At 37.0% G+C, this 26886-nt stretch overlaps 1 protein-coding gene across 1 annotated transcript; it reads right to left on the bottom strand.

Annotated features, from left to right (window-relative positions):
• Window positions 1-335: 335 nt before the first annotated feature.
• LIN7A (lin-7 cell polarity scaffold A) lies at window positions 336-25510 on the bottom strand. Its single transcript, XM_007422263.3, has 5 exons — window positions 25362-25510; window positions 17389-17507; window positions 5263-5334; window positions 2181-2390; window positions 336-572 (listed from the first exon to the last, which is right to left on the bottom strand). The coding sequence occupies exons 1-5, from the start codon at window positions 25405-25407 to the stop codon at window positions 360-362; spliced, it is 660 nt and encodes a 219-aa protein (XP_007422325.1). The 5' UTR covers window positions 25408-25510; the 3' UTR covers window positions 336-359.
• Between the last annotated feature and the right edge of the window lie 1376 nt (window positions 25511-26886).

Consider the following 26886-nt stretch of genomic DNA (forward strand, 5'->3'; position numbering starts at 1 on the left):
TGATTTGCACCATTTTCACAATAATGTCATGATGCACATGACATTATTAGCTCTACTCCCTCCACAGCAATTTTTAAAAAATACAATACTGTAATATGAAAAATTATCCAATAAGACAATGAATATATTTTTTGGTTTCTGTGATATACTCAGCAGAATAAACAATTAAGTCACAAACAGATATTTTAGTCACTGAATTATCTAGAATGTAATATGATGTTGAGTAAGAAAATGGGGCAATATGCATGTCTCTAAGTAAGGCAGATCAACATCTCACAAGTGATAAACTGAATTCTTGTGCTAAATTTAATTCAGTTAGAGGAAGGTTAGTTGATATTAAGACAGAAGAATACTCTCACCTATGACATATGATTTTGCTGTGCATTTTGCTGCTGCTGTTGCTGCTGAATTAACAACTGTTGCTGTTGTCTGCGCCGTGCTGTCCTCAGTTTTTCAAAGCGAGCTTCCATCTCATCCAAAACTTTGGGAGTGTAACGCACCACCAACTTCACACTGTCCTTAGCAGCCTTCAGAAGCTCCACTGCCTTCTCATGATGTTCTCCTTCCACACACTGATTGATGTGTGGTGATGATGTTTAAAGATAGCAAAAAGCAAGAAGTTTTCAGCATTACAAGTATGGGGAACAAAGAAAAATCTATGCCATGGGTGAATCTGGTCCCACTAGGCCTCCCCAGTTATGGCTGTGGAGTCTGTAGTTAGGCCTGTCCTCCTTGCTGACATTTCAGCCCCCAAGGAAGTAACCACTTCAAGGAATATCTCTGTTACTCCCTTGGCTTTCCAGTGGGAAAGGAAAAAGAAAAGCAAAACCATCTCAGCAGGAGCTGTATCATCAAAATCCTCCAAATGGCATAAATGTGATTTATTTATTTATCCTGTTTATATGGCCTATCTATCCAAGAAAGTCTAGGCACTGAACGAAATAAAAACAAAGAATTTCATTAAAGCAAAAAGCCAACTAAAACTGCATTGAGGTTCAGCAAAATCATACCACCGCTAGACACATACGCTCATGCCAAAGCTCCCATGCCAACATCCCGACGCCAATGCCTGGGGGAAGAGCCAGGCCTTCATGGCTTTGCAAAAGGCCAACGGAGTAGGGGCTGTCCATATTTGAGAGGGGAGGCTGTTCCATAGGGCAAGCACCATAGCAGAGAAGGCACAAGTTGACAATCAATGGCTCCTGGAGCATCCCCACTCTGGGATGGGCAGAAACCACTGGGGAGAGATGGTCCCACAAGTAACCTGGTCCTATGCTACATAGGGCTTTAAAGGTGACAACCAGCTTCTTGCACTGCATCTTTGAGCATCAGCTGGGCTTCTTTGTCTTTCAGAATGGAAATGGTGTGAGGGCAGTTCAGTTCTCTATTTGGGATCTGTAGCTTTGAGATATTCAAAGCACTGATACAGGAATATAGATATGAAAGCTCCACATATGTAAATAAATCAATATGTGCAGCTCGGCTAGCATCAAGAATTCATATCATCAGGGACTTGTCTTGATCATGTCTTTAAGTGTGACACTTCCTATCTCTCAACATCAATGAGCTGAGCATGGATTTCATGTGTACTCAGAGCATGTGAATTCCAGTACCTGCAAAATCTGTGCATAGATTTCGCTTCTTCAGGATCAATGCACTGATGTGAAAAGGGTAGGGATGGAGGCACTTAATATTAGTAGCAGAGCCAATAGTTACACTTCTCCTTCTGTATGCAAACCATTCTTCTTATATACAATGTGTAAAAAAGTCAACAGTCTCTTAATTGTGCTGTGATAACTTACCTTCTGTACTGGGAATAAAAACTCTGGTTTCAAATGAGCCATAAATAAAATCAAATATTAATATATGCTTGTTAACAGCAATTGCATGCTGAAATCTCCCTCTGGATTTCTTGCTGAATAACAGTCACTTGCAAACTAAGATGTCATGGGAAGACTGAAATATTCTCCAAAGGTTTCTGAATGTGGTTACTTTTAAATGACAGATTTGTGTCCATTTATTCTCTTATGTATGCACTAGTACTATCAGATCTGGACTGCAAAAATCTGGATACCCCTAGATGACAGCAAAAATACTGCAGTAGTCATCCAGATTTTTTTCAGTCTGAAGCTGTTTAGATAAGCAGAATTCATAAAATCAGAATCAGTGTGTTCACATACCACTCCATTAACAGAAAGCAGCTGGTCTCCCCGTTTGAGTCCTCCATGTTTCTCAGCTACTCCTCCAGGAATTATGCGAGAAATATAAATAGGAGAATTTTGTTCTTTTCCTCCCATTACGTTAAAACCAAGGCCTTCATCCGTCTTTGGAAGTTCTACCACTCGAGGGTGAGAATGCCCTTCACTCGCTGCAAATGCAGCAACTGTCGCCTAGAAAAAAATGCATTTTTTAAAACATATTATGAACACAGGAGCATTTCTGCTGATTTTGTTTCAAATATTTATTCGCACAAAGCAATGCTTTAAAATTTGTTTTTTATAATTGTTTCATTCTTTTGAAGAAAAAAACAATAAAATAACGTAGATGTGCCCGAGGCATCCGGGTGCGGTATTGTTTTGAGGATTGGGGTGCAGCATCCTAGTGGTATTGTTTTGAGGATTGGGGTGCTTAAATCTCAAGGTCTCAGTTGCCAACTCATATGCTCAGGTGGAATTCCTGCATAAGTGGTTATTCACGTTCCTGTCAATGCAATTCATATCACACAAAGGAAAATATGAACATTGGCTCTATGTTCTACGTATAGAAGATTTTTTGAGAGGGAAACTTGATGTAAACGTTAGATTATTTGTACCTGTAAGTAGCTTTTACAATGAAATGGAAATTAATTATTCTATGCTCTCTAGCATGTGATCCCCAATTCACTCTAGATATTAATGCTTGCAACATAAATTTCCTTTCCTGAAAAGGGAATAGTATGATTAGTACATATGTATGTATGTATGTATGTACTCAAATTCTTATTGGCTACTTTGAACACCCCTACATGGCAAAAAATGCTTCTTTCCTCTCTAAAAATTTTGCCTTTTATTGAACATTTGGTTAAGCAGAATGATGAGATGTACATCAAAGCACACCTTAAGGCTGAAGAGACATATGCGTACTAGAATCCTTTACATTGCAGTGGAACATGCAGTGGTATTAAAAAGTTAATAAACTTTTAAAATATGACAGTTTTGTACGTATGGCCAATACAATGTTAAGGTTCCTTAAATTTTAACAGTAGCTAAAACCAGGAGCAGTAGAAGCTCGAGCTGCATAGGCTTTTTTTTTTTTTTAACTTTAGGGAGGGTAGTACAATTTTTAAAAACAAATGTAAATTGTGAAAATAGTAGTTTCCCCACTAGCAACTCTTTATCAGAGTGCACTACTCATCTGAGCACTTCTTTGACTTATTAAAACATAAAGCAGAATATACTAAATTAAGCCCCTTCACTGATTTCAACAGGAGAGAGTTAAGCATGTATACTTAAGCATGTTTATATATTTTATGTTCTAATGTTTGTTGTGAATCACCCAGAGTTCCCCCATTGGGGGAAGATGGGCAGTTGAAAAATTTAATAAACAAACAAACAAACAAACAAACACTGAAATATATAAGACTAGGCTGTAGGATGTGAAGATAGGCTCGGATCCATCTGGAGTAATTAATTTGATCTGATCTGATGATTTGAAAGCCAAATTGGTTCATTTCAAATATCTGTATTGAAGTAAGTAAGTTTTCAAAAATATTGATAAGATGGCATCACATTTGATTATTTAGTTGAAATCATCAATTCAGTTCAGAAAGTTCATTCGATTCTGAGAATTGGTCAAGTTGCCTTCAAACCAAATGTGTGTACAGCCCCACTTGATGGTGGCTAATTTCAGCTGGATCATTTCCATGAGTCCTAAATTTCCTAGAGTAAAAGGATAGCTAAATTCCATTAGGATCTTATGTTAATGGATGGATTTAAGTAGCATGAGTGTAATGTCTTAGTTACATGGACAATATATATCATCATGCAAAATTTTTCAGCATGCATGGCAGACACAAATGCGTAAGAAAAAATGCAATGCAGACAGCCCAGAAATAACCAGGAAATACTATGATATTGAAACATTGCTGTACAATCCTGCTGTTCCATATGCATAAGAAATGAGAATGACAGACCTTGTTGAGAATTTTAATTATGCCATGTGATGACAATTTTTAACTTCACTGTACAATGTGAAGTTAATCTAAAAACATCTTTCTAGAATCAGTAGAATAAAGCTTAAATATCTGTAATATTTATATTAGGTCAAATTCAATTCCCTCTAGAATAAAAGATACCAGATAAGCAAATGAAAGAATATTATTTAAAGTTATCTTCAGTATATTTAATGTTAAACGTACTATATGGCTTCAATAATGTTCCTCCACGGCTTATCTCAATTTAAAATTAATGTAATTCGGTTGCTGGCTGTAGTGTGGAAAGAAGATTAACATTTATTGCTCTGGTTTGCAAAGAACAGTGTTCTCTAGTAGTATGTAGGTTAATAAGGTTCTATTTTACACACACACGCACACACAGAGCCTATCTGAAGTTCATTCATGTTTTATCAACAGTAAAGAAAGAATCTGTTCCATGAAGAAATACCTATTTTGTTACTAGTTTTTATTTCTGTACTCTGGAAACTAAAAGTACATTTCAGATTTATTTGATAGGGTAGCATTTCTTTTGATGCAGAGAGCTTACACTGATTTGTAAGGCAACCTTTACAGCATTTTAACCTAAGACCAGTTTTTCAGAAGGAGTAGAAGCCCCCCCGCCCCTTGCACTTGCTGCTTTTCTGTTGAAGAAATGCAAGCGAAGCACTTCTGAAAATGGGAGCCTTGAGACCTCTTATTTTTTTGGCCATCCTTTAAGTAGAATCTATTACAGAATTTAGCCATCAAAGTGCTAATGGTCAGTATTTAATTGCAATGAAACAGAAGCTTTGACTGGAAGCTGACTCCACTCCACTCCATCCCTCCACCCACCCCAAATAAGACTCTTGGCTGTGTAGAGCATTCTCTTTTCTTAAACTACAGGAGTAGCACAAAGATTGAATTTGCCAGTATGATTATTACCTGGGAAGTAGCACTGGTTCTAGACTCTGGGCTGCCACTGATGTCTAAATTTTCTTATAGTGTACACACGAATACCTGAAACATACACGCGCACAGTCAATTACTAGGCCATGTGGAGAATAGATCTCCTAAAACTACAAGTGTCTTACCTTGGCAGTAGCCCTGGCACGGAATTCGGGGCAGCCATTAACATTTATGGTTTCATGCATGTATTGATATACCTGGAGTGATACAAAGAGAAAAATGGAAACAAAATGAATAATCTGTGCTACCTCCACAAGTCAAAACGACATTTAGTGCTTGCTTTAGCAGTCTTTATTGTCCTTGAAGTTTCTCACTGCATTGAACAAACCTAACTCCAAGAATCTTTCACTATTATTCAGTATTATTCAGTATTTCAGGTTAATAAATATGTATGTATTTCTCCTATACTGGATGCCTAACCTTAAGACTGGGAAGAATTTCAATTTTGTAAACATTCAAACGCTGACATTTAATTTAGGAGGAAATATACCTTCAAAAGTGAACTCCATTGCATTTCTTAACGGCTGTGTGAAATGTGGCTAATTCCCACAATGAAGCCCTTTTTTGTCCTGCCCTTAATCTTCCTTTATTTCTTATGCCATTCTGGAAACAATCATTTTAGCTACTGGGAAATGTTTTGCTTAGAGTGGATGGCCATGTCTCTTTCTTTGCAAAGTCCATTTATCAAGTTGAATGGCTAATTAGAAAAAAAAGTAGCCTTTTATTTTACATCGTCTTCTGTTTCCAGGGTTGTCCAGTCCAAATGCAGTTTGTTTGTTTGTGTATATATATATATATATATATATATATATATATATATATATATATAAAAGAAAGTGAGAGCAAAGCTTAAAGTTGCCCATGGATAGTATAAGACACAAAATACAATCATCATCATCATCATCATCATCATCATCATCATCATCATCATCACTAAATTTATATGCCACCTGACTTGCAGTGACTTTGGGTGGATCAACAGGCCTGATTTTTCTGATATTTTGACAATAGACATTATTTCCAGTATTTATCTGTATTATATAAAACCATATTTGCGAACTTTTGTCAACATTTGTCCTCTTTCTTGATGTTATGTTTTTTCTCTTTTGAAGATATACAATTCCCCACTCATTTTGGATGCTGGAAATTAAGGCTCATATTTTGATTTACCTGCCAAGCTCACTGAGGGAACAGGGTTTTTTTTACAAGAGATTTGTTATCAGAATTCTGAATTGAGCAATGGCACTGGGTAGAAAGCAGGTCAAGTAAAAGGCACCCATTCAAAAATATTTCAAATATATTGAAGGCATATAAGTTGCTATTATCAGTGATGATGCCATACAGAATACATGACTTGTCATAGATCATTTTTAATGTGTGCACTATCTGGAAGAAAATTTCTCCCATACAGAGAAAATGCAATTTCCAGTGGCCCAATTATAAAAATAAATCTGTGTATCCATAGTAGAAACAATTTTGTTTCAGTACAGGATAGTGAAGCAGTGCACAAATTATAACCTTATGGAATATAATTGGCTTTTGACAGAGCCCTAAAATTCACCAGAGAAATGTATAAAATGGTGACTCTAAAATGTGAAATCCAAACTGAAGATTTAGTGCCAGATTTTCAATAAGGAGCTCTTACACAAATGTTTTCGCAAATAAATCTCTCTAAATATTCCTTCCTTAAAATTTCCTTCATTTCCAAATATAATTTAGAGTAAAAAGCAAGAGTGTTTTTGTTATTCCTAAGAGGTGAGATTTACCAGTTTATTCAAATCTAATGTCTGCATATTCGGTTGCTGTTATACAACAAAGCAAAAGATCATGATGTTTCTATTTCTATGAGTTGAATTAATGCATAGGAGATCGCTGTTTTTGAAGCTATTACATTTGAAATTGTCATCCTGTAGCTGTAATCAAATATTAAATAATTTTAATCCATCCTTAGTAATTTCTGCTCTGATTTAATATGCAATAACTTAGTCATGTGATACATAATGAAGGTGTAACTGTATTAACTTGAATGTTTGCTTCAAGTTAAAAAAAAACATGCTGGTGTTCAAATAATTAAGAAGCCATCAACTCATTTTCAAAACATTTCAAAGTCTGCTTTATTATTCCTCAGTGAAATAGAAGTACTAGACTTGCTTTAGTCAACATTAGTCCTATAAGGGAAAATGAGGCAGGGACTTCAGACTGCAAACGCTGAAGGATGGTACAGCAGATAATGTTCTTGTCTCATATACTACCCAGTGCTTTCTGTTAATTTGCTGTATGTGAATTCATTGAAGAATATTATCTTATTAGCAATTCTGAAGAAAGAATCAAATGCCAATCCAGTTGGCTTCTGTATGTTGAAAATGAAAAGCCACCATCTTGTGCTTTGCCTCAAGCAGCAAAATGTATCGAACCACCCTTAACTGTAGGACTAAGCCAAAGGAACACTATTCTTATAGTGGGACAGCTGGTATGTACTCCTGTACTCTGAAGACACCCATATGGGGTTTGGATCATTTTGAAAACTGTTGGGAGATGAAGACATCTTTGTAGTTTGTTCCATCTTTACACAAAAAGAGGAATCTACAATATCAACAATAGAAACACAGTTTTGATAGCCTGTGTATTTTTTTTAAGGTGTGTGAGTCATAACTAGAGCTCAGTTGGAAACCAAAAATAAATTAAAAAATGATAATTAAATATGCCTGTGGATAAAAGTGGACATTTACTTGTTTCTTTTCTTAGTACAAGAATGCAGAATGGAAGTTATAAGATACCATGATTTATCAATAGTATCTTAAAAACAATGTTCCTAGTTTTGAAATATACTGATTGTGACAGTAATTTCTAACAAGGGAAACAGATCTTGGAACTATGTCTTCTATTGTGGAATTACTGCTAAATTATTGAATTTGGACTAGGATAATATTCATCCCTATGCCAGTCATGGAGCTCACTAGTTAAAACTTTGCAATTAGTCAAATTATCAGTTTTTGAAGTCCAATGATTTATATCATGCTATTAGTATGTTTTACAGCTTGATGTCTTTGGTCTATTGTTTTAATGAACATATTATATTCTTAAGTATGCTGTCTTTAAATCTTGAAGCTTCACTTTGCTCTTTACTAGTAGCTGTTAATAGAGTAAATAAATAGCCTTCATCTGTATACCAATTCCTTTGGTAGTGAATTATAATAGCATGTTCAAAAGGCTGAAGCAACTAGCACAATTCACCAAGTTCTTTATTTACTTCAGAACCATCATTGCCCAGGGAATGAAAAAAAATAGATATTTCTCTGTTGGATTCACTGCATTTTTTCCAACAATTGTTATAATACAGAGTGCAGGAAACAGAATAACTTGCTTTGAGGCATAACAGACAAGGATGCTCTAAAGTAAGGAAGTGCATAGTTATTAAGGCTGTGAACCCTAGGAAAATTAATTGTAGGCACTTAATCGTAGGCACTTTAACAAGCTAAAGAAACATTACATCATATCTACAAAATAATGACATAATTTCAAAGACCATAGACTCCTTAGTTCCTCAAGGGCTAATCTGATGACCTTTTGTGATACATACTGGTAAAATATGCTCAAGCAAGAATCTGGCACACCAATAATTCTTTATTATTGTATTGATATAAAATAATGATTATAACAATGATTTTAAAGTATTGTTTTTCATTTGAAACTTAAATGAAATATCTCCTGTGAGAACAGCACAATAAATCATTGAAGGAAAAAAAAAAGAACAAGAAAAATCTGCAATAATATCTATATAATGTTCTTTTTTCCATTACTGGTTAGAGGAATGATAGCCCAAATGCAAAACTTACACTTGGCTTGCTGAAGTTCTCCAATTCACTTCCTGATAACTTCAGCTAGAAAGACCTTAGGTAGCGTAGCTGGGAACCTCCTGTTTGAAATTCAGGAGTTACTGAAGTTATCGGATTTCTGAGATACATTCATAATGTCACCCAAGAAACGAAATATAATCCTTAACATAATTTTTACACTGATACTTAATTGGTACAAGGATGTGTCTAAGTATATATTATGGAAGTAATGAAATGACTTTATTGATTTATTTATGTTTATCCTGTAGAATACCTTGAATATTCTGCCAAATACTCAATACAACTAACATAAATTTAGCTCTCATTTTTGTTCTTTAAATAAACAGATACATGAAATTAACACTAAACCAATTAACCATTAAATGCTGGGTGAAAGTCCTTATAGATTTCATTTTTTAAAGGCCTCTTAATATTCCACAGATTAGCCAAGGTGCTGACAATATCACCAATAGATGATGCAGAAAATTTTTTAAGGGCATTGAACCATACAAATCCATCAGGTGCCTGGGTCAAACTATTTTACCAAGTCCTTTGGTCCTACAGATATTTGTACCAGCCATCAGTTTTAAACTGACCAGTCAGTGATTTATCCATAACAATTAAATCATATAAGGCTCCTCCACCTTCAAATCATCAGCTTCATTGAAACATATTATCAAATCCATATTAGTTGGAATAGGTTCATGGTCATGTGGAATTTAATATCCTGAGCTCTTCCTTCTGTGGTATTGGGGTTCACCATACACTAACAGTATTTCTACAGTGTCCCAGCTACCCAAATATAGCAGCATACATTACAAATGAGCAGATTGTTAAATGGAACCTCTGGTTGGTGAAGTAAAATCCCTATTATAGCCCATGGAGACTCTACCTCCCTACCATCTAGTCCTAGCCTCCTCTTACATAGACTAGCTCAATGAATGGAGCTGTGGTAAATAAACTGCCCTGTCTTCTATCATCCAAAATGACATAATACAAATATAGGTTAGCACTTTCCTCCAGGATTAAATCCTAAATAACCCTAAATAATCCTAAATAATAGATGCTTTATCAGAAACTGATCATTAAGAGCAGGACATTTAGGCTCAAGGGCCAGAACTACTGTGCCTTAAATTCCTTAGTTAAGCTTCAATGTAAAAAGATAGAAGGCTAGACATTTTTTAAAAAAAATACCTTCAGACTTTGCTGCCCTTTTAGTTTCTATGTTTTAGGATTTTTCTGGCTTGTTTTATCTAGATTGTAATTGCTTTTCTATTTTATTTTAGGTACATTGCTCTGGAAATTCCTACCAAAATAGAAGCAGATAATGAGGACTTTTGCTCAAAGGTAGACTACATTTTCTGTGTTAAAAAATCCCTTGTGTCTTCTTTGAAAAGTTTTTACATGATGTCAGGTGATGGAAGCAGCTCAGTTTGGACAGTGTTGCCAGACAACCAAAGGCTTGATTACACAGATTCAGGAGGCATCAGATTCATGAAAGCTATGCTGGAGTTATGGCATACTTTTAAAAATCTGAAAGAAGTCACATGTTTTATTCAGGACATTGGTAGCAGTCATCTCTGGGAAACAAACATCTGCACTGTTACAGCAGATGTCAGAACAATTGGAAGCCATGCAGTCAAGCTATGTGTCATCTTGCTTCATGCAGTGGGCATGATGACTCATTAACAATCCCAAACTTGCAATGAACTCATTTAGCTTTTAGTAAGATTGACATTTTTAATTACAGAATGTTTTATAGGAATGTATGAAAAATGTGTAAGTTAATTAATACTTTTTTTCTGAAGGAATTTATCACAGTGTGTTGTGTGTGTGTGGTGTTTATGAATATTGACTTCATTTTCAATTTAATTTCAATCCTTATATTTGGAATTAAATATCCTGAAAGATTGTTGTAGCTTAAGAAATACTATAGTACATTCTAAAACAGGAGATATTTTATTTAAGGTATCTCTCATGACAACTTTGTGTGTAACTTCTGTAAAAGACAAACATACTTCCCCTACCACATTTTATATTTTGTCATTTAGCTTCAGGAAAAGGAATCAACCAAGAGTGGCATAAAGGATGAATTGTAATGGAGTATTTCGCTTAGGAAATTATATAAATATTTAACTGATACAAAGAAGAAGGCTCCAGAACTGATTCAAAATTCCCCTTTACTCAGTTCCTGCTCTCTCACAGGTTATATCTAATATTCCATTCATCACAAAGCACTTGAGCAAATGTTCTTCACATGATGACTGACATAACAAGAGTAATATGGTCCATTCTGTACAGACCATTTCCATACCAACATTATGCACTATTAGGAACTTGTACTCCTAATACAAAAGGTACCAGATGAGAACAAAGCAATGAATGGGCTAGGCTACTTTTTAAACAAGACAAGGAAGGAAAAGAAGACTTGGTTATATAAGAACAATCAAATATATGAAGCTATGAGAATCTTTTAGTTCTCTGAATGAAGCCAATATACTTATAAGACATGTCATTAATGTTTAATAGTTGTCAGCTGTGTGAAGCTGACAAACTCAGGAAACAAGAACCATTTGGATTACTGGAGAGACCTCTATTATTAGTGGGATAATGCAACAGAATCTCGAAGACCTGCCAAAGCAATTCTCCAGCTCAACGTATACCTAGTGTAATTATGGAATTACTCTGAGTTAATTTCTCACAGATTTCCCCTCCCCTGAACTCAAGAACCTGTTTTGTAACAGACCTGTTTTCTCTCTTAACTGTCTTGCTGCCTCCTCTGTGTTCCCAAGGACTTTGGCATTTCATCACAATATATATTACTGTGCATTTGCATTTCTTAATGAGCATATCCACATTCTCATAATATGAAATTTTTTTTGTAATTGTCCTCTGGAGAACAGTGCTCTGATTCAGCATCAATTATTTGATATACACTACATTCTGGGGCATTACCTTTCTGCCGTGAGTGCAAACAACATGTAAAATGTAAGTATAACAGCTGTCTTAGATTTCCTGGACTAGCACATCAGAATGTAATAATCATAAATAGGCTTAACAAAGCATCTTCTTCAATAAGTCTTGGGTTGCCTAGCCCACTCAAATCATTTGCAACTGAGAGCAAACTCATGCATGAAAAGGAAATTACTCCTAAAAGTTCTGATTCATGCTATCCAGAGCGTTGTGGCAGCAGAAGTCAGGAGATGGTGATTGTGAAATAAAAAAAATACGTCCTGTTGCACATTTGTCATTTCGGAAAAAAATATTTCTATTATATTGATTTTAAAACTCTTTATTCTGATTGACATCTATACTGCAAAATACATTTCCTTGCCTCTATTTACAATTAGAACAGAAAATTGTCTATATTGTTTGGGAGGAGAAGCCAACATTTTGAAGAAGGCCAAAAAGTTATGTGATTGTGGCCAGCCCTAGAAAGTCAGGCTTATGTCCAACTTATATCTGAATTCATCTTACCATCTTTTTTTACCCTGTATAGAGTAACTACTAGCTAAATCGAAACCCGCCGTCAGTACAGAGCATGTTTAGTCTATTTTAATTTTATCTCTTCTTGATCAAGTGTATAGCCATAAAACTGCTGTCTAGCATGCAGGAAAAAGGCCCTTGAGTTATCAAATTATAGTCAGATTCAAGGTTCAGGTCAGAATAATAGCTCAAAAGCCAAAGTATGGGCTAATGCAGTGGTTTGATATGTAAAGATAAATTGAATAGAAGTCTCCTTAGCTGGAGAAAATCCATCAGGTACTTATAAAATTTTAAAAGGGGAAGGTTGTGGAAAGAATGATTGAATTTAAATATAAATTTAGATTTCTTATTGCTATACCCTTCCCTTCTTACTTTTTGATTTGGGCAGGATAAACATAATTTTCCTTTTTCCCCAAATTCATGTCAATTCCAGGGAGAAATGGGTGAGACATCAGGGAAAGAAGAAGGGAAGCCATGGAGAAGAACAGGAAACTAGATTGGAAACTGCCATGGGCCACATGTTAGCCATTCACATTGTCTGGATTTAAGGTAAATTTTCTAAGCATAGAAGCAAATTGTTAAGGTTCACTTCTACAGGAAACTAAATAACTTAATGCTAATATATTACTACTTCAGAAGGTGAGCACCTTTGCAGGGAACACTATGTTGAGGAAGACACTTGTCGTGTTTATATAATGAAGTCCGTGTAGATGCAGGCAGCCAAACTATTCATGTGAGGAATCAATCCATTCTAAGCAAGAGAGCTACAATACCTTTAGTCAGTTCAATCTGCATATTGATTTTCCTTCACAGAGATATCATCTCCTGAATGTGAAATTAAACTCTGGTTCTCTATTTTTTTCCCTTCAGAATTAAAAGAATAAGAAAAGAAACAGTGATAGCCTACTCATCAGAAAAATTTTAAAGATTAAAAAATGAAGAAAATGTTAGCAGTAGCCAGGGAGAGCAAGGATGTTTGATTTTTTATTGATTAATCAAATACTTACATGAGATATATTTATGAAATAAAAAAATAATTTGACTAATGCAGGGAAGGCAGAGAGGGGGAAAAAAAAAACAACAAAGGGGAAAAGGAAAAAAGATTTCATGCCGCTCTTGTAGTTGTTCAGGAGACCAAAACAGTATGGAGTTCAGAAGAACAGGAATATGTATAATTTTACTTAGAAATCTCAAGAAGAAAAGAAATTCATTTTTGAGCATTCTCCATTGTTGCTTATAATATATTTTTCACTTGTGGATGTCCTTCTGTTGCTTGTTGTTACGATACAGTATGTCTGGACTAAAGGTTGGAGAATCAATTATATCTTTGGGGTTCAGAAATCTGTAAAGCATGTTATGTATACCTTGTAATGATGTTTCCTAAATATCTCTCCACCATGGCTGATGATAAAATGTTAATCAAAGCTTTAGTGGGTTTAGATTTTTAAAAGAAAAATTATTTCTTTTCTAAACAGAGTGCAAACTCACCATTTTCTTGTGCTAAAGTGAGTTTCCAAAAGTAATGATGTCTCAGGATCGAAAAATTAATCAGTCATGACCATAAGCTGATAATCCAGGCATATTTAGGCACATTCTAGATATTTAAGTGTTTTCTTATTGAGAGCTAGTTATCTTTATTCTCTTAATACCAGAAGCTCTTACTGAAAGCTGAGACCAAAGAAAAATATAATATGTGCTAACTTATATAAATGTATTTTTTCAAAATTAAATTATTTCAACATATAAATGCAGTCTTATAATATGTCATGGGTCTCTGACAGAGTGTACAATGTTCTAGACAACTCATAGGCAATATGTACTCCCCCACAACTTTTATCATTACTATGGGAATTCCCAGGAGTTGACTGCCTTTTTCTTGGCAGTAAACAACTGAAAAACAATATGTAAGCCATTATTTAGATGTAGCACAAAGCAAGCCCAAACAAACCTAAACTTCCTTTTCCCAAACAAACAATCCACACTGGAAAATCCAGACTGTCCATTTCAGCAGTATCATAGCACCTCCACCCATCTATTGGAGGCTTCAGCTGCTAGTCACCAAAAGCTTACCTGCTCCTGCCATAGAATATTATAGTACAGGTAGTCTTTGAGTTAGGATGGCAATTGGGACTGGAATTTCCATTGCTAAGTGATGCAGTTGTAAAGTATGATGCCATGTGGCTGCATTGCTTAGCGATGGCAAGCCCTGCAGTCCCCGTTGCTGTTGTTAAGTGAGGATTGTGGGTCATTAAGTGAGAACCTCCTCGTGACTTACTGCCAGCTTCCAACAACCAAAATCAGTGGGGAAGCTGGCAGGAAGCTGCAAGTTCCAGGCAGTTTGCAAACAGGATGGCAGGCAGGTAAGTAGCTGCTACTGGGTGGGAGAGGGGGTGCACAAGTGACCAGGGAGGGTATGCGAGTGACCAGGGAAGTGTGGCCTCCCTGTGGCTAGGGGCTAGGGAAAGATGCACAAGGGTGCACAGGTGGTGGGGGAGGCACAGTGCGAGCATGGTGGAGTGACTGCTGCTAGGTGGGGGAGGGGGTGCAAGTATGTGCGAGTGGCCCGGGAGGCGCAATGTGAGTACAGTGAGGCTTGGGGAGGTGCGTGAAGGTGTGCGGGTGGCAGGCATGGTGCAAGCACAGAGGGGCTGGAGGAGGGTGTGCGGGTGGGGAAGACTTACCTGAGCAACTTGCAACCTTCCCTGCCAGCTTCCCCATGGACTTTGCTTGTGAGAAGCTGGCAGGGAAGGTCACAAATTGTGGGATGCTGCAACTGTCATAAGTGTGAGCCAGCTGCCAAGCACCCAGATCGTGATCACATGACCGTGGGGTACTGGGATAGCTGGTACTTTGAGGACTGGTTGTAACCACCACTCAGTCAGCACTATCATAACTTTGAACAGTCACTGAATGAGTGGTCATTAACTGAGGACTGCCCGTAATACTATTCCACCAGCAGAAATGGACTCTCTGAATAGGGTAGGTTGGGTGCTACTGAGGAATTCTTTAAATCTGTAGAATCCCAAACCCTCTTGTTCCCCATCCAAGGGAAAATTAGAAATTCATCTAGTCCTGGAGTAGGCACTGTGATTTCCCCTGCCACCGACATCAGAGAAATAGATTTTGAAAGTTAATAATCAGATTGAAGGGAAGGGAAAAAAGAACACATATTCCCATTTTCTACACTAGTTTTGCAAGGGCAGAATTGAGGAGGAAAGCAGTTTTGCAGACTGTTTGCAGATACCTTTAGGTTGTTTTGCTCCTTTTGGGGAACAAAAAAATCAGCTGCCTCTAAAGAATAGTCAATTGTCAATTACCTTGTCAAACTCTGGTCAAATAGCTTTTAGTTCATTCAGCCAATAGTGAATATTAGTTTAAGTAATTTTCTGGTTTCCTGAGTTTTCCTATATGTTGGCTGCTGCTTTTTCACATATAAGAATTATATTTAAGTAATGTCACTGAGATTTCAAAGCTTTCTGATATGGATACCAACCTATATACATTCTTTCATCAATCTGAAGTATTTGGCTGATTCATTTAAGAGTTTTATTATGGTATCCGCTCTAAAGCATTGAACAGTATTGTTTATAATAGAGTTCAGTAACTCTTCTATGTACTATGGACCAAAGAGAGACACAAAAAATTTAAAATGTAAAAAAAAAAAAAAAGCCAAAATCTCATAAAGCCACTAAATCTCATAAGATTTTTGAAATCTCACCCTGTGATATTGTAGGTTTTCATACAAGAGCACTGACATTTCATAAGATATATGGATTATTAATTGTTTTAAAAATATTTTAACTGAATTTCCATGGATGCAGCTTATGACTGTAAAAATGTTTTGATGCCCAGGGACTCTGTGTTACCAACCCTACCTTTTTCCAGCTATGAAGTGGTTTCTTAAATTGAGAATACTGTTTCAATCTATGTATTGTAATTGCCTTGGTTCCCCAGCTTTATTTAAGTGAAAGGGGAAAAGTGATTCTGTAATGACCATGTGAATCACTGAAATAACTTCATGTTTTGCCACTGACTTCAAATTAGTAGATCACAATGCCATGATTATTCAGTTAAAACAGTCAGTTTTAATTATTCTGACAAAATAATAGGGTATATTTTTATGATACATAGATAGATAGACATAGATACGTACTTACAAAAAACAGATAGTACCTGTCTTTCTAAGAAAGTAAAATAAATCAGCATTGTTTAAAAATAAGAAAGGGTTACAATCAAAATTATTTTTTCATAGAAAACTTTATAAATTTACATACCAAATTCCTATGAGTTGCAATTGAATAAGCCCCCCTGGTCTTAGTGGGCTTTATTTCCTAGTAAACATATTTAAGCTTATATTGCTAATCAGTTTTTTGGGGCCTATCAGTCCAGTGGTGTAGGCAACATTGGTCTGCAAGCTCTAACATTGTCAGAATGTGCCTGCCCTGATGATGAACACTGGCTGAAGGATTATTTGATTGGACTGGACTTCCCTCTTTAACTCTCCCACCATCTTCAAAGTGATGATTCCAACAAACACTACAGGCTATGGGAACTGCCCAGCACCTTAGGACAATAAGACTGCAGTATGAATCAAATAATAACTATATAACCTAGCCGCTTTGTTCTCATAATTCTTTTGCTTCCACTCCATATGTGATCCCCTAAAACTTCTGTAGGAAATATTCTGGAGGATGGATACTGTTTATGTTAGATCAGACCTCATGTAGGTTTTAGGAAAAATTTTATTTTTATTATTGCAGCATTGATTGTGGACACATGCCAGTGACTTCCAGAAACTCCATAGACCAATATTCACTTATTGGCATGCTACAGAAATACTTGCAATGGCTTGTTTACTCTATTTGCATTAAAAGCAGTAGCCTTTCCATTCCCCCAAACATAATGTTTTGCAGAAATTTATTATCATACCTCTCTGATAGCTGTACAAAACTCACTCTGCAGTACTTTTTTAAGTGACTGCAACTTATGTCCTGGCAATTCTCCTGATTCTTGAAGTTTCTCCAGCAGTTCAATTGCTCTGGCAATATCTAAATAGATACAAATAACGCAAAAAGTCAGAGACAGAGATATTATTTCAGCTAAAATAGCACGTAATGTTTAGCGAATTTTTACCATCCAGAATTAATTTAACTTTTTATCTTTACTGTGATAAAGTACAATTCTGCAATTTTGTTCTTCCTACAGTCAGTTGCCTAGATAATTAGTTGATTCTATGCCTACAACTGCAAAACCCTAAGCTTCTCAAAATCTAACTCTAGTCCATCCAGAACTATAATCCTAACCTGCCCATACAAAACAAACAAAACCAGGAAATTTATTCAGTGTGGAATGGGAGTTGTCATACGTAGCTGGATGATGGATATATTTTATTCAATTTGGTGCATCACAGTCTTTCAAATAGGTCAAGGTTATTCTGAATTGTGATGTTTGCCCTCTAAAGTGTTAGCTAATCACATACAAATTTGATGAGCATCCCTTCTGTTTCATCCTCTGGTTCATTCAAAAGATGAAAAGAACAGCACTAAGATGAAGATGGAGCCCAGAGAGGCTACTTGATATTTCCTTCCTTTTATTAGCATTATTTGGGTCTGGTTAGTAGCCAGCTCATATACACGTGTCTAGGCCCTTCCCTACTCTTGCATTTTCTCTCCTCTTTTAAGGTGCAGCCCAACCAAATACTTAACACTCCCAAGAACTAAACAGATCAACTCCACCATTCAGCAGATTCCTTGCAAAGAATCCCTGTTCCTGTTTGCTCCGCTGTTCGTTCATTCTGGTTGTAAGCTCTCAGCTGTCTGTTTCTTTCTAAAAGATGTTAGATAAATCTAATCAATAATGATGTTGTGCAATATCACTCAAAACGTTAACCTGCCTCATTAAGACAATAGAGGAAAATAACCATTGCTGGTCTCAGGCACTCCATGCTCCCTATTTGGATTTGGTCTGAGAAACCAAGGAAGGTGGCATGGAGGTTAACATGTCAAGAACCATAGTTTGTGGTATTACATAATAGTGATCACGAGACATGAGTATAACACCAGATGTATTAACTTCCAATTTCCTGGCTTTCCAGAGCTTCAATCAATATCTGTCTTAGGATAGTCTTAAGTGCATCAGGATAGTCTTAACTGCAAACTGAAACAACCAGGGTTTGGGTTGTATATGTGTGTGTAATATGCTTATTTCTGTTATTTTTAACCAATTTTATCACACTGGCTTGAAATTAGGTGCAATTGTAGCCCTCATCAACTAGGTTATGGCTGCACAATAGCCACAAGGGTGCATGTCTGGATAGATGTGGCCTGCTATGTCCTCACAGACTCTGCTGTTACCATCAACATACAACACATGTTCTCTCCCTTTGTGTCTACCTGCCACCATCTCTGTACATGAAATTTTTGTGTGTGCCTGTATACATATACAGAAGTATGGGTTTTGTTTTGGTTTCAGTATCTTTCATCACTCTTCTTTAAACCTGGCTTCATTTTTTCCTCCTCTGTCTTCCTCACAATTTAGCATAATATCTGCACTACAGTTATGGTCCTGCGTTAGATAATTTAGTAAATAAGAATGTAAGCAAAGCTAATATTTCAGTTACCTCACACATGCTCCAAAAACAATAAATTGTGCTAATGAAAGATACTCAGACCACTAGATGATTTAGCTTTATATTATGTACTCTGACTTGCATAATTCTCCAGAGGGCCAGCTGAAAATCCTTTCCAGCTCGAGATTTTTGTAGGAATACTAGGACACAGATTGGCAATACACTGCCTGCACATTCCATGATACCCATCACTCATGTTGTATCTGCAAATCCCCCCAAAGTGCTTTTTTTTAAAAAAAGCAATCCTACTTGCAAAGATGAGAAACTTAAAAATAAAACCTAAGATAAAATAAGGAAAATATTGCCAAATTTGACAACCTTGTAATATTGGGGCAATTTTGGCAATGACAGCACTGTTAAAAGGCTACTTATGACAAAGGTGTTGCTATAAAATTATGCCATTAATATCAGCATACAGTTAAAGTGTTACAGAACAGTTGTAATCAACGGATATTGCTGGAGAGTATCTAAGATGCCCACTTCTTACTATAGTCTGGTGTCACTCAGTTCACTTTGCAGAAAACAGAGAAAATCTAGAGAAAACTGTTCTCTGACCCACCACATTTTGATAATTAAGACTGAAAACATACACAATGCATTAAACATATCCTATAAATTAAATAAAAATTATAGTAATCCCTGAAATAGAACTGAGTACAAATCTTTGTGAAAGATACTGAACTAAACCATGCATAATTTTGGTATACCGTATGTATTAAAGCATTGTAGTGGCTACTTAGATGTTTTGCTGTTCTCCATATACGCAGCTCCTCTCTATTCTCAGTTAATGCTTTTTATATTCTACCGTTCAGTCTTACCCACTATATGCCAGATGATCTTATGCATTCCAAATCCCTTAAACCCTGGAACATCCACAATTCAATCTCCTAGTTCATTGTATGCTGCACATTCCCAGCTCTGCCAGAACAGGTCTGTGCAGGGTGAATGGTAATGCTTCTCAGATTAAACTGTAAAGTGATTAAATATTCCATTATTTTGGAAATACATTCTACATAATAAGGGAATAAGTCAGTTTGTGCTGTCTTAAGAAGCGAGGTGCTGACAAGAATTACAGAAAGAAATTCACGTTCTTGAGATTCAACTTATTCCTACTACTGAAAAGTTCTTTAGTTTTAAATAATTTAATGCAAATTTTGGATAACATACATAAAGATCACTATTAATGAGAAAATACAGTGTGGTTTTATCTTATTGCAGCTGAGGAAAAATAGAATAAAAAGCTTTACAGTGCAATCTTAGGAAGTTGCAGCTGCAAATAAGGATAGGGTTCTTACTAAATCCTTATACCAGAAAAACTCTAAGTTTCAGTGACAACATGATTGTATTACATCATCACAATCTTAAACCAGTGTAACTATTTTAGTGGGATTCATGACAATATGGAGTGGGAAGTGGATAGATTTGGGGGCTGATGTGGGTTTTATCAGAGGAATGGTAATTCAGATCTTTAATCCAGATTTTTTAATACAGTTCTTCTCTACATTTATTATAAAGCCTTGCATTTCCTTCCAATAAAATTATGACAGCAAATGATCATAAAAAAAATTGGAAGAGATGACACAAGGCTAGAACACTATTTGCACAAATAAGCTCTAACAATGGTTGTTTGCTGTAAAATATGTTGTGGAAGGCAAAGAGATTCCATTCCATTCCATGTACATCTCATATATTAGTAGCAGCTATTGGGAACATAGCTTTTTGCTAAGTTTTAATCAAAATTTAAGAGCTTTCACTAAACTAAATCATATGCATTTTAACTACGGCCTAAAAACTAATTTGGTATGGTTTCCAGTAGTTTGCACACTCGCTTGGTTAATGTTTGTATGAAAAATCTTGCAATTAGACTACATAAGTAGATGATAAAAGGGTAGGAACAATGTCTATAGGGAAAACTGTCAGAAGTTATTGATAATCAACCTGGAAAAATGGATTAGATTGTAAAGGAACATAAGAAAATCATTTGGAAGAGGCAATCATGTATCCATCTCTTGTCCTTGTATCTGTAATTCTGATTAGCATGGTTCAGGGCTGTAGGCATATCAATGCAACGTTTCCTGTTCCTTTTTCATAGGAGACTGTGGGGTACAGGGAAACCCATGGCTCCTTTTCCTCTGGACTTGTACTATTCCACTTAAACCATATCTCCATGTAGTTGTCATTAAGTAAAGTCTCCTTTGAGTCAAACTCAACTCTTGGTGACTTCATGGATACATCCACATTAGTTTTTTAGGTGGCAATACATTAAATGGTTTTCCATTGTCTTCTTCTGGAATGCTTTTTTGACTTAGAAGTCTAGCATTCACTCCTGGCATTCCTTGTTTGTCTCCTATCTGAGAACAAACAAGATGCAGAATCATTTAGCATCTGAGGCCAGAGAAAACTGGTCAGGTGTTACCACTACTGAGATATAGTTAAGATTGGTAAAGAAGTATGTACATGTATGAGTAGAGGGGAGAGGAAGAGAGAAACAGTGAGGAGAAATAATGTAGGGCCAGGTCTCCTAGAAATTTTCCTGCTCTTTTCCTTTTTAATGGTGTAATCAAAATGCTACCTTTAAGTAGATTGTTCAAATTCTTTTCCCCTGCCTCTTCCACTCTACCAGACATTATTTACCTTGAAGAGCAGCAGTTTTCTGTTTTCTGTTACAGTGCTTTTTATATTAAATTGTTTCCTGTTAGCTTGGTTTTCCAAACACAAGCATCACTGTAACTGATTGGAGGAATGGTCTGTTGAAAATACTGTACTGCAGTGTTTCTCAGTCTTGGCAACTTTAAGATATGTGGACTTCAACTCCCAGAATTCCCATGCTGGCTGGGAAATTCTGGGAGTTGAAGTCCACATACCTTAAAGTTGCTGTACTGGATGTAAATCAGAACTTTAACTTTTCTCTGGGGAGCCCATAGATGATTCACAAATGTATATGGTTTACTGGGTACCAAGGCTGCTGACAGCATTAACATTAATATGGTTTCTAATCACATTGACAAGGAAAAGATCCTGTTGAATTCCTATGGAGAGTTTTCTACCCTGGACATACTTCAGAAATGTTCTGTCCTCCACCTTCTCTCTTAGGAATATGAAAAGCATTCAGAGAGGTGACTCTCAATGTGCATTAGTGAGAAGAAACTTCTCTTTTTAAATTATTAAGGCTATGTATTTTGCAAGTTTTGTGTGGTTGCTCTAAAAGTTGTTCCTGGCTGTTTTCAAATATATATGGTTTCATTTCATTTCATTTGTATTATGTGATAATTATTTTATTATGCCAATGCATTTATTAATGAACAATTATTATTTCAATTTCATATGAAATTTTAATATGTCAATATTAAATTCTGATGTAAATAACATGTACTATATTGTGTGATAAGTTTATGTAACTGAGGACAGCTTTCCTCCCTGGTATTTTATTTACTAATATTTATATTCTACTTTTGCATAGCTGGTTATTCACTATTTTTTTCAACATTCTCATTCAAGTTGCAGTTGCAACTTAGACATATAAAATAAAAAGTCAGGTGTAATTTCAGTTCTATCTAGTTTTTAAATAATAAAGATTAGAAATGCAAAGGGTAATGACTATGTTGTAGCAATACTTTCCTTTGGAAAAAAAATCTATGCTTCTTAATGGATTGCCATCTGTTCAACCTTTTGCTAAGAAATAATTTATCCTGCTTAAAGTAGTCCACTGGGGTGGAACTGCACATTATACACCGAGTCTCTAACTATTTGGTAGAAACATACATCCTTCCTTTTGTCAGTAGTCCTTTTTCTATCGCTAACACTTTATACTTTTCTCTCTTTGGATTATCTACCATGAACTGCCCATTTCAGAACTGAATTTTAAGTGAACTTGGGCAACATATAAATCCCAGGGATCTTCTTCATTAGAATCCAACAAGCTGTCTAAATATAAACTGAGAACTTGAATTTTACATTGAAGGTAAAGCAGGAATTTTGGGATCTGCTGTAATCTTCATTTACAGATAATATATTTATAACCATGGCACTTACTTTAATTACTTAAAAAGTAAGAACAGTTTTAAGAGTTCTTAGAAAGCTTTCAGTCATACTATATTTTGATTAAAAAAGAAATGTTTTAAGGCTCTTGGGTATTATTTCAATTCCTAAGATGGTAATCTTACTTATATTGTGAGGGAGTTCCACTAAAATCAATGGAACTTACTTCATGGGTCACACAGGTAGTACTAAAGTAGTAGTAATAGTACTAAAAAGCAAACAAGAAAGTAAATTGTTTTTCTTTCCTATATTCTATATTAATAAAGCAAATTGTTCCCTTAGGGCAAACAGAGAATTGAGTTTGCACTAGGAAAAAAAAATATTTTTCTCCAAATGGAGTCTTTTCTACCATGCAATTTAACCATAACCACAAAGGATGCAAGAGAAGTATGAATTCTTAAGAGCTTTCTATTACTTTCTCTCAAAATAGAATCTGGGCTCATCCAATGAACCTGCATAGTATGAAATTCAGAAAGGTTAAGTACTTCTTCATATAATCCATGGAATTAAATACCACAAGATGACATGGGTCCACTTAAAAGGATGTTTAATAAATTCATGAATAAGACTACCAATAGCTTTTAGTCATGGTTGGCTATATATTTTCTCCAATAATGGAGGTAGAAGGCCACTTGAGATGACTTGCTAGAAAATGAGTGGAAGGAAGGTATTATGTCTTCCTCTGTCTTGACTTTTTCCATTTGAACAGAGCTGATTAACACTAATTTAACCTGCTCCATCAAAGCCATTCTGATAATAGTGCAGCAACAAATAGTCCATTTGTTTGTGGAAGTTATAATATATACTACAGGGTACCAGGTGGGCAATGAGACCTATATTAAATTTCTCATGTGGCCATGAAGCTCATTGAATAACCTTGAGCCAGACACTGTTTCTCAACCTAATTCAATATAAAAGGGGGGAGAGAAGAACCAATGGCCTGAGCAACCTAGAAGAAAGAAAGGCTAGAAAAATGCAGTTCTAAAGAGACAAATATGGAAATTTCAGTCCTATACTTGCACTGAAATTTCTTTTTCACACCTCTGTCTCTTCCACCTGCTCTTCTTTCATTCCACTCCACTGCTTAATCTGGTCTTTAGTCCCTCTGTCGCTCAGTTTCATTATCTTTTGGAATTGTCCTCAATCAACATTCTATTTAAAAAAAAAAAAAGCCAAATTCTATTCCTCATTCAGAAATGTGGATTGCAAACATCCTCATAGCTTTAGAATGTGTATGTTTATATCAAGGCACCTGCAAATGAATTGGTATCAATAGCATGCAATAAAGACTGCAAGTCAGATTTTAGTTTTGCAAATCTATGAGACTTTTCTCCTCTCAGGTGAACCTATTGAATGAAAAAGGGAAAGGGGATTGATTGATCACTCCCCCCAGTCATCAACAAAAAATAATCCATAGCATTTCCACCACAGGGAACAATCTATCAATAGAAAGCAGTTATAGATAATAGTATACAAGGGGAGGCTAGCCATTAACAATCGAGTGTTAAAACTCAAAGTCATGGAAATCAGATTAATAAACATTTTTTCACACTACTGTGTGAAACAGTGATAAAAGTACAAATGCTGCTGTCTCCCAGTTTCCCCTTTTCTTTACGTGTGGAACATGTGTCTCCCGCACATTACTGACAGTTTGGGGTGGGGGGGTTGTATTTATTTGTAATGACAGTTCTGCCTTCTAAACCTGCCATGTTGGCATAGGCAACTCCAAGATCTCCAGAAAATCTGATCTTGCTGCTGACCCTCCGCGGTGCTAATCCTGCTCCTCCAAACTGGCACACGGACACCCAGCCTTGGAATAAAGTTTCCTTGTCCTTCCCTTCTCGTTCACCACCGCGACCCTCTTCGTTCGCCTCAAGTCCTCCTCACTGATATGGAGGCGCAGGAGCGTGTCCCGCTCGGCTGATGGCTGGTGTCTATTCGCCACCGCGCTTCCCCTCCGGCAAGGGGCGAGGAAGAGACCGCGGGCGGGGGGCCGGCGGTTAAACCTCAACGTGTTGCCGCCGGCTGGGCAATATATTGCTCCTTCGGGGAGTTGCCTCCAGAGAGTCCAACGTGGCGAAAGCTCTTAAGGTTGGGTCTGGGGAGTATTTTGCGGCGGCAGCAGCAAGACCGAAACCACATCCAGCAAAAAACCACCCTCTGGCGCTGCCATCGATAAGTGGGGGACAGCGAGGGAAGGCGGATGTAAGACCGTGGCGCCGGGCGCAGCGCTTACCTCTGTCCAGAGTGAGCGGCTGGACCACTGTCAGCGTCGTCGCCATGTCTGCAGCTCGGCTGAAGCTGAAATGACGCTGGGCTCCAGCATCAGGCTGGAGTGTGATTGGGAGCGGGAGGGGGACTAAGGAGGGGCTACAGAGAAGAGGGGGAGGGCGAGGGAGGAGGACGCGGTGGGCAGCGAGGAGACGCGTTAACGGTGTGTGCGTGTGTGAATGTGAAAGACAGAGATGGGAGGGCGATGGGAGAATGCCGTGATCAAGGCAGTGTGCGCTGCCGCCACCCCACAAGGCAACGGTCTGACGGGGGGAACGCAGCCTGTCGGTAAAGCGCGGCGGAGGCAGGGTCACCGCGAGGCCATTTGCATCCCGGGGCAACGGCTGAGTGTGCAAAGGCGCAAGGGAGCTCAGAGAAACCGAGAGGCTTGGAACTGCTCTGCGGGTCTCCTTAGAGACCCAGGCATCCTTATTATGTCAAGCATCACATTTTGCCTCAAGCAGGTGCTAACAAGGCAGACCAGAAGAAGGCAACCTGAGATGAACTAAGCAACTGGGCCAGCAAGCTGATAAAGTAGCAGGGCAGCTCAGCTTATTGCAACCTGTTGCAACCCAATTCCCCCTATGTTCACCAGGGCAGGAGATGATGGAAGTCCTCTACCATGCCTGAAGGTATCAGGTACAGAGACTCTGAGGGAAGCAGGAAAAGAAGCTACTCACTTACCCGAAGCATTTACTATCCCATATGAGAACTAGAAACCATCTGGAAACAAGTTTATACATCAAAGGACCTCAGGAGGTTGCCCTTGCCAGCAAGCCCACCTGTGACATTTCAGCACCAAGTGATCAAGTAACTCCTTTCATCCAGGCTGCCAAGAATTACCACAAGCAGAGAGCAGTAATGAACATTACAACTCACTCCACTGTGCAGACTCAGAGCAGCTAGCTCCAGATAACTCAAGTGAATTTATCAAAACACATGCATGCGTGCACACACACACACACACAGACGCATGAAAACTCTCCCCATCTTTAAAGGATACAGGATTTTTTTAAAATAGTCCCATTGGATTTGATATTCCCATATAAATGCATTAGTATGAGTGGAATTTATGAGGGGAAAAAAAGGATCAGAAGTGTTTGGCAGGAAGGGACAATGAGATATATAACTATACATATCTGAGAAATATTAAAGCCTGACACATGTACACAGGAATTCAAATAATGAGCTGCAAATTTGTACATACACAAAATGATATGGAGTCAAATGTTTGTGTACAAGAGCTCATAGATATCTAGGCAAAAGTGGTACATTGGCTGACCTAGCATTAGATGACATGCTAAACCAGGAGTGTGCAGCTTCTATCAGCTTGATGGCTGCAACAGGCTTTGCATGCATATCAAGGATAACAAAAATAGATGGAACTGGGCCAACTTGTGGCAGGGTCTAGAGGCATTTTGAGGGGTGAGGTGATTGTCTTAAGCATTTGTAAGTTTAAGGCATTGATTTTTGCCCCTAAAAATTCCCCA

Source organism: Python bivittatus, unplaced genomic scaffold (assembly GCF_059951505.1).
Source record: "Python bivittatus isolate LINGU-HERP-01145 unplaced genomic scaffold, Pbiv_v1 ctg000330_np1212, whole genome shotgun sequence".
Classification (NCBI taxonomy): Eukaryota; Metazoa; Chordata; class Lepidosauria; order Squamata; family Pythonidae; genus Python; species Python bivittatus.